This window comes from Leiobunum rupestre, chromosome 4 (genome assembly GCF_980474605.1).
Source record: "Leiobunum rupestre chromosome 4, qqLeiRupe1.1.hap1, whole genome shotgun sequence".
In the NCBI taxonomy this organism is placed as follows: Eukaryota; Metazoa; Arthropoda; class Arachnida; order Opiliones; family Sclerosomatidae; genus Leiobunum; species Leiobunum rupestre.
The window spans coordinates 39667227-39676540 of record NC_143387.1 but is presented as its reverse complement, the minus strand read 5'-3'; the positions used below and the strand labels follow the sequence as shown (position 1 = coordinate 39676540).

General features: G+C 34.2%; 1 protein-coding gene across 1 annotated transcript; it reads left to right on the top strand.

Moving 5' to 3' along the window:
- The first annotated feature begins 2568 nt into the window (after positions 1-2568).
- Positions 2569-8561, top strand: Ostgamma (oligosaccharide transferase gamma subunit). The gene is made up of 11 exons (XM_090172174.1): positions 2569-2772; positions 2844-3016; positions 3080-3197; positions 3262-3344; positions 4030-4087; positions 4243-4383; positions 4483-4566; positions 5676-5739; positions 8108-8182; positions 8258-8348; positions 8426-8561. Exons 1-11 carry the CDS (start codon positions 2692-2694, stop codon positions 8439-8441), a joined length of 984 nt encoding a protein of 327 aa, XP_090028300.1. The 5' UTR covers positions 2569-2691; the 3' UTR covers positions 8442-8561.
- The last annotated feature ends 753 nt before the right edge of the window (positions 8562-9314 follow it).

Here is a 9314-nt window from a genome sequence, read left to right as displayed (position 1 = left end):
TACTTTTATAGGTATTTGACTTTGGAACCACTCGGTATGTTCAGAGTTGGACAAAGGGGGCAAAGAATTGTCAAGTTTTTTCTCGAATTTTAACCCCTTTTGAACCAAAATGTTCTTATATCTCGTAAAAGGAACATCATATAATGAAATTTAAGGTATCTTTTTAAAGACAATTGTTTAAGGAACAATCTATTATAATCAGGGTTGAATAATGGGGGTAAAAGGGGAGTGATAAAAATAGAAATTAGTTCAAATTACACGAGTCTTCGCTTTTACGCGAAAAACGCCGCGTAGCTCTGAATAATAATATTATCCCGGTGTAATACTGAAAATAATGCTCAAGAACCCTCACTATATTCATATTTTAACAAAGAGATGGAGGAACTTTAATTAAATTCGTTTCAAGCCTTTTTGGCATCTTTCAACATGAAAAAAGGACGGAACGGCCAAATTTATTTCGACCTTACTTCTTAAAGTATGTAAATGTAAATTTACATTTAGTTAGTGCACAAGTTTAATGCGGAGGTTTGACCATCTCTTGTAATAATTTTAAAATTCAAGGTACACGTAGTAAAAAGAAGCGATGGCGTGTGAGGTTTATTCTCTTAACGAATGTTCACTTGTTTTTATACTTTTGGATTTTAGTTAAAAACCTTACTCAATTAACGGCTAAAATTTTAAACAATACTATTGTAAATAGTTAATAAACTATATCTCATTGATTACGTAAATAGTTCAGTTATGCACTTGTTAAGCCGTCACTCGTAAAGTCGAATGTTATTATACAGTTAAGGTAGACTACGTGAATCGAGTATATTTCAATATATAGTACCTGAACTATTTATGTAATCAATGAGATATAGTTTATTAACTATTTTCTTACTCACTACTTTTAAAACTTACAGGGTTACATACAACGCGCTGTATGGAAGACTCCCCACAATTTTTGAGATTACCTTTCCAGTAAACCACTAAGCAGCGCCGAAACCTTTAAAGCCATAGGAGGGAGCGGCCAACGGCAAAACCGTCGAAGGGCGACAAAAATACCAGATTTTATATTCCCTTTCTACCTTTAACATTTCCTTTTTTAGTAAGTTTACATTAAGAAAATTATAAAAAGTGGTCTTATAAACCATAAATTATTTTACGAAAATTTTACATTGATTATCTGATCACACTTACCCCACACTGCAAATTTAGAAAGAGTTCTTCCAGATTAAATTTTGAAAGCCTCAAATTTTTAGCAAAAATACCAAATTTTCCAAGCACGTTAAAAGATAAGCTGACTACAAAATACCAAAATGTTAAACCGGTTTGTTTGCAAAAAAGTTACAGAACTTTTATTTTGGGCATAAAGATCTAAACACTAGTAGAAGAGTATAACGTTTTTTGAATTTAGTTTTCAAAACTAAATTTAATTTAAATTAATATTGAAAATAGACAAAATGTGTATAATTAAGTATATTTCAATATCTATTCATCAAATATTTTATTATAATAATATTTTGGGAAATAATAGGGGATGGTCACACTTACCTCCATTGACCCTACATATGCTAATACTTGTAACTCTTCAATCGACATCTAACGTTTTAATTCGCGTGCTTTGTATCAACTGTATCCCAAAAATTATAATCATTTATATTTAACAACGAGAGCACTTCAGGTCCATGAGCTCTTGGCAGCTTTCCCATTAAGCCTGCCGTGTAAGCGCTTAGTAAGTTTACTCGGACATTAAACGTAGACTAACGAATAATTATCAACTTATTGGTTGTAGCGTTTTCATTTCAGCATAATTCCAGATCTGCGAAAAACTGAGATCCGAGCACAACCAGCACGTTGGAACTTGGAACACTCAATTTTAAAACTTGCTCCGAGAGCGAGATCGATCCCTTGATCTGTCGATATGAAATAGGGATCGGGGTGATCTCGAGAGCGGCTAAATGGATAACACCTATAAAACTGTGTAAGCAGTAGCTGGGATAGACTTTAGTGAAGAAAATTCTGTACAGCAAATCATTTTTATCCTTGATATATCTAGGGATGCGTCGTTTGAAGCTAGCACATTTCAACTCAGCCTGTACCATAGGCTTGTACAAAGGTTTATGCATAGTGAGAAGTGTTTTTCAAAACGTTAATAGCGTCTGCTAATACGCTACCTATTTAGTATTCGACGACAACCAATTGAAGGCAGCCGGGAGTAGTGGCTCACTCCTGTAATCCCAGGCCTCCGGGAGGCAGAGTTTGTTGATGGTCGTGTGAGGACGACTAACAATTCCCCAACGGGTGGTCGGAATACTTCCGCCACGGGTGTCCCCACCCCTGTCCCCCCGTTGGCGTGGCCGTTACACATATCTCGCCCTGATTAATCAGATGGTGTTTCGCCGGGCTCGCGGTCTTCTCAAACTCAATCAGCCCTTTCTTCCTTGAATAAAAAAAAAACAATTTAAGGCGTAGTGATAGATTTCGGTCGCGAATATTCGCAGGTGAAATTAAAAATGTCCGCCATTTATCTGATTTGGCGCTGTTGTTGTATTTTATTAGAAAACCGCCGGCTGCTCGTGCTACGTATTATATTTTGATTTGACCGGTTTATGTCGTCTGGCACTGAATACAGCATTCTGGCCCCACGTAATTCAGTGTAAAGATTAATGATTTAAATTAAGTAATATATTTAAATATACTTTGAGAATGTTTTACGCCAGATCTGTTTTATTCGTGGCCCTCGTATCAGTCTTAATTACGTGTTCAAATGTTGAGTCGAAAAAAGATGTAAGTGTGAAAGGTGCCAATTAGTATAGGCCTACTGCTAAATGATCTTGATCTTGTTTTGGTTTTTTAAGACTCAAACTTTAAGTGAAAGAGTTCAACAGTTGATGGAAATTAGTGCCAAACGGGCTGTAATTCGGCTGAATGGCGATAAGTTTCGTCAATATGTTAAGGCATCTCCAAGAAATTACTCTTTCATCATTATGTTAACCGCACTTTCTCCACAACGACAATGTGCTATATGCAGGTATTAATTATATTGTGAACAAATATTGTTATTACTGGTTTTGAAAGTTAAGTCACAATCAAGGCATGCGTCAGAAGAATTTCAAATAGTGGCCAACTCTTGGAGGTATTCCCAGTTGTACTCGAACAAGCTGTTTTTTGGAATGGTTGATTTTGATGAAGGGCCTGATGTGTTCACTTCTGTAAGTAATTTTTACTGATTTTCAAAGTTTCACATTGAATTTTAATTTTTAACTTTTGAAATAGTTGGGCCAGAATTCCGCACCTATTTTCCTTCACTTTCCTGAAAAGGGAAAACCTAAAAAGGGGGATCAAATGGACATACAAAGGTAATTATAAGGGTGAAAATATACTTGGAGAATGATATGATATGTAGATCAGAAGTAGCTCAATTTACCTCGTGGTGGCTGTATCTCTGTTGATTTATAGGGCTGGGTATAATTTTGAATTACTTATAAAAGTGACCCCCTAGTATTTTGTAGCATAAAACGTGGTTGAAGAATTGTCCACATAATGTCATTACTTTTGACTAGTATCAAGCTATCCTGAACTTTTTAATATGAATTTTCTATTCTAATTAAAACTCAGTCCTACAACATCTGGGTTATAGAATTGTTGAGAAGATCCAAAGCAGGAGACTGTATGTTTTACCTCTAGTTCAAATAGTTCTATAAACTCAGGGCTATTTATTTAAATACAAATCTAATAAGGGTTAAGGTTTATCAATTAGGGCAAATTCCACCTAATGATATTCTTCAGTGTACCAAAGCTACATACCATACCATACGGCATTTACCAGAACTGCTGAACCCCAAATCTAGTAGTGTTACCCTGATTTGTTCAGGTATTTTCTAAAGTCATATTCTCTCGTCCCCAAAATTACTCCGCAGACCAAGGTTCACAGACCCAAGAATGACAATTATTGGGTTTTACTTTGGAAGAGTTGAATTATCTTTCTTTGTAGAGAACTGTATTTTCATTTGTCATCATATTTTGAGTTATTTTATTTAAAAGGATTGGCTTCGCAGCAGAAACTATTGCTCGGTGGATAACTGATCGAACGGATATTCAAGTCTGTAACGATTAGTTTTTGCTATAATTTGAATCAGTCTTGCAAGGGTTGTCTGTTTGTAATATGGAAGCTTAGCAGAATGCAAACAATAACCTTACTATGACTACAAAGTGTTTTATCTATTCTTGGTCTTTGACAATATTATAATTTTTTAGATTAGAGTATTCCGCCCACCAAATTATTCTGGTACAATTGCTCTAGTCATACTTTTCTTCTTAATTGGAGCGTTACTGTACATGAAAAGGAATAATTTAGATTTCTTATACAACAAAACATCATGGGCATTAGCATCCATGGTAGGCTAAAACATTTTTGCTGTTATTAATTTGATAATAGTACACTGTCATAAAAAATTTCGAAGTAAGGTTACATTTTTGTGCAACATTAACTTTTAGTGTATTGTGTTTGCCATGACATCGGGTCAAATGTGGAACCATATTAGAGGACCTCCATTCATGCATAGAACAGCCAGAGGAGTTGTAAGACTATCTGTCTTTTTTTTTTTAAGAGGAAGTGTAGAAGTTAAGAAAACGTTCAGTTCATTACTATTAATAAATTTAAGTTCTGCAATTTCACGTTCCCAAATAATGATGAAGTTCCCCATGTGAACGATACACTTGTAAAGCAAAACTTACATGCTGCGACTTTGTTTTACCAGAAAATTATCAATTTCATCTTACACCCATTCTTCAAACCACGTTAAGAGAAGTGGCGCTTAAAGCTCTGTATGAATGATCAAAATATTTAGTTACACGAAATAAATGGGTTGCACCAAAAAATTCTTACAAATACTAAATCTAATAGCAATCGAATAGCCCTTGAAAATGTTCCCGAATATTAGTTTTTCATGATCAAATAATGGAATATTAAAAAATGGTGGTAGAAAATATTTGCCATTTAAAATAGATTGTAAAACTGGTCGAATAGCCGAAGGGTTTATTTGATTGTTGACTTGTTTCAAGGCCAGCAAACATGATGGAATTTCTAAAATTAGTTCTTTAAAAAATCTACTTCGCTATAGTGACTCATGGTGTGGCGCTGCAAGCGCTCAAATAGGGAATTTTCCAGAAAGGCAAACTAAACCTCTAAAACTAAATACGTCATGTAATTTGGTATTGGAAATAATATTTGGTATTTAAACTGGCCTTGTTTTTTCATTCAAACTATTCGACGTTTTATATATTTGATTTAGTATTTGACGTGGCTAGAAAAATAATTGATATTCGATTTGATCCACATAAAGTGGTATTTGCTCATCACCAGACCCCATAGAAAAACATCAATAGATTAGATTGTTTAAATAAAGTTACGTGTTTATGGTGGATTACCTAATTTCTCTTTTCTGCCACCAGTTTTACAGAACCTCGGTTTTCTGGCACTAAATACGTTAAAAACAAGTAGCTGTTTCTACAAGGCAAACCACATAGGCTTATGTCCCACAGATTTTCTATTCTATAATTTTAAACTAAACGTTTTCACTTCCTACATTAGTTTCGCAAGAAGAATATAATGTATCTTTTAAATAGATTATATACTTCCTGCTTTGTGTAAATTTTCCAGTTTTATAAAAGTAAATCTATATTTTTAGGCTTATATTCATGGAAGCAGTGGAGGACAATTCATAATTGAAACATATCTAGTCATGATAATGTGTATCCTTTTTGCTCTGAGCGCGCTTTCATATATACCTTTACCAAGCACTGTTTACTTACCATGAACCCTCGATTTATAAGACAATACAGTTTCTCGTCTCTCTGAATAGACAATAAGAGTTCTATTGCTTTACGAAATTAGTTCTACGACTAACAAGGAGACTACCCGAGGTGTAACTCATCGATTTTGTTTAAATTCATGGATTAAGTAGACCTTCATGTAACTTAAAAAACCACAAAGGGAAAAAATGCGATAGGCTTTAGTTTTACAATGACAACCGAAAACGTTTTTGACAACTAAAATATTATATTTCTCTATGTAAATTAACATGTCAAAATCAAAGATTCTAAGGGCCCCTTATGAAATAATTCACAATTTTTTTGGCAAAATTGCACTACAGCGGCCTCATGTAATTTCGTTTTTTTTTGGTGGAGAATGTAGCCAGATTACGAAACTATTTTTTTTTGGGCAGCAAATGATAATTAAATTAATTAACTTAATTTTTAAAATTTAGTAATTTTAGGGAATAACCGTGTTTTTGTATTTTTTGTGGCGGAGAATGTAGCACTTGACGCGTAGATTACGAAACTATTTTTTTGGGCCGCAAATGATAATTTAATTAATTAACTTAATTTTAAAAATTTAGTAATTTTAGGGAATTACCGTGTTTTTGTATTTTTTGTGGCGGAGAATGTAGCACTTGACGCGTAGATTACTAAACCAATTTTTTTGCGGCCGCAAATGATAATTTTTTAATCAACTTAACTTTTAAAAAAGGCGTCATTTTAGGAGTTTAGTAACGTTTTTCTAATACTAAACTCCCCGTATTGGCGCCTGAAGCAACTTTGAGATTCCCCGTATTGGCGCCTGACGGCGCCGCGCACTCACTTCGCTCAAGCGCTGGGGGCGCGCAGCGCCTCCCCAACCCCATACTAAAAAAAGCGATGGGCCATCTATAACGCGACCTAGAGGACAGTACCAAGCCTTACGCATCAAGTATATACTTATAATCTCAACCAGAAAAAAAGTGGCCCAAAAATAGCAAACACCTAGAAAATGAACAAAAACTATAATAGATTTGATAAAGTACGGGAATATCACTTTGTGGCCCAAAAATACAGAACACCGAGAAAATGAACAACAACTGTAATTGATTTTATAAAAAAAGGGAATATCACGTGGAATTCATTAGGACACCGAAACTGTGGTGTCGGCGAACACACGACGGAAATAAGTACAACGAAACACGTGAAAATACCCAAAAATTAGAAATTTAAAATTACATAAAAATTTAAATAATCATTTGCGGCCAAAATAAAAATTACCCTCGGCATCTACGTGACAAGGTATATCAGGCGCAACCAAAATTAATATAAAATTCAATGAAAATTATAAATTTTTAAAATAAAAAAAAATAAGTTAAACAATTAAATAATCATTTGCGGCCAAAATAAAAAATACCCTCGGCATCTACGTGACAAGGTCTATCAGGCGCAATTAATATAAAATTCGATGAGGCCGCTGTAGTGCACTTCACCCATTTTGGCAAACAAGGGTGGTTAAATTTGGGTAAATAAACTAAATATCTAATTTTGGGTAAATTTATAATTTTTGGGTAAATGTCTAAATTTTGGTATTTAAATTGGGATAAGTATTTAAATTTGAGTAAGTACTTAAATTTGTGTATATATTTTAATTCAGGTAAATATCAAAATTTGGTAAATATGTAAATTTTGGTAAATATTTTAATTCAGGTAAATATCAAAATTTGGTAAATATTTAAATTTAAATATTTAGATTGAATTTAGGTAAGAATTTAAATTTGAGTAAGTGTTTAAAGTTGAGTAAGTATTTAAAATTGGGTAAATATTTTAATTCGGGTATATATCTAAATTGTGTAAATATCTAAATTTGGGGTCATTCCACGACAACTCGACCAAATGTTTTGGGAATTTTCCACCCTACTTTTTTAGATTTGGATAAAAATTAGTCTTAGGGTTATTCTGGTCGATAAAGCCTCAAATTTGGGTAAAAATCTAAATTCCAAATTTAGATGTTTACCCAAAAATTAGATATTTACCCAAATTTAACCACCCTTGTTTAAAAAAATTGTGAATCGATTTTTCCATGCTAATTTACACAGATAAATATATTATTTTAGTTGTCAAAAACGTTTTTGGTTGCCATGGTAAAACTAAAGCCCATGGCATTTTTTCCCTTTGGTCTACTTAATCCCTGAATTTAAACAAAATCGATGAGTACACCTCGGGTAAGTCTCCTTGTAAGTTAATATTTGATAATACTAGGGCAGTATTTTCAATTTGTTAAATGGTAACATTTGGACTTCTTAACTTATAAAACCATTAGATTCCGTATTTGTGTTTGGTATGATAATGATGAATGAAGCCGCGGCAATGAAAGGAGATGCCAGAAAGCGAAAAAGTTTGTTTTGTTAAATAATATAATATTTTGAATGCTAATTTACGTGGAAATAATATTTATAATTTTTTTGCGTAGTTATGGCAGTGGTTGGACTCATCATATTTGCGTTGTTATTCAGTCTTGTTCTATCAGTTTTTCGTTCAAAAGCCCATGGTTACCCATACAGGTATTTGCACCTTTTGAGAATTTTGCTGAAATTGACATTTGGTGGTAAAAAAAACTTACTACAGTCTTTTATTTCAGTTTTCTTTTTAAATAATTTACGCGCACGATTTTCATTCTATAAACGAGTTCTGTTATCGGTGAAGGACAGTAAGGTGTTACACCCTGCAAATTCCATTTTGTATACTTTTATTCGAAAATAAAAAGTGGAAATTTATTTATTGTCAATTTCGTAAATTATGTATTTATTCAAACGGTGTTTCGCGACATCATTCGAATATATTAAAGCATGCCATGGAAGCTTATACTGGACGATTTCCATTTGTGACGCCGGGTGGGGGCCGTTTTTAATTTCATTGCCGCCGATCCCAGCACAGGAAATTCGGAACGAAAACCGTGACGTTGACGGTAGAGGGGTATAGCCCAGCTAATAGCAAACGGGGACCGTAACTTCAATGAAGGAACGATGCCTAACTTCCCCTTCGCTCTTTGAGTGGGGGTGAATTATTCGACCTTGGCGCACCCAGGATTTTTTTCTGGGGTGTGATGAGTCCCAAAAAATTTTAAGGTAATGATAAGAAAAAAAAACGTTTTATGAAGGCTTCGGTCATGGTTATTTGCTTCTTCTCCCCCCCCCCCAGGTGCGCCACTATTTTCCCCCCTCTCATCTGTTTTCTTTTATAAGCCTTGTTACTCCTGTCGGCGATACCCCGGAAGAAAGGTTTTGTTTTTTATTTTTTAATACTTGTACGTGGATTGCCTGGTTTCCTTAAATTTAACTATAAAAATTCAAATTAAGTAATTATCCAGCTGAGGCTTAGTTTAAAGATCCTTCCTATAATTTACTACCCATTATCACACTTCCCCCGACTACCCTGACGCAAGGGCGTATTTAAGCTCCCCCCTTGAAATTTACCCTTAAAACTACCCCTGAAATAAAATCCTGGATACGCCCTTGCCCTGACGACAG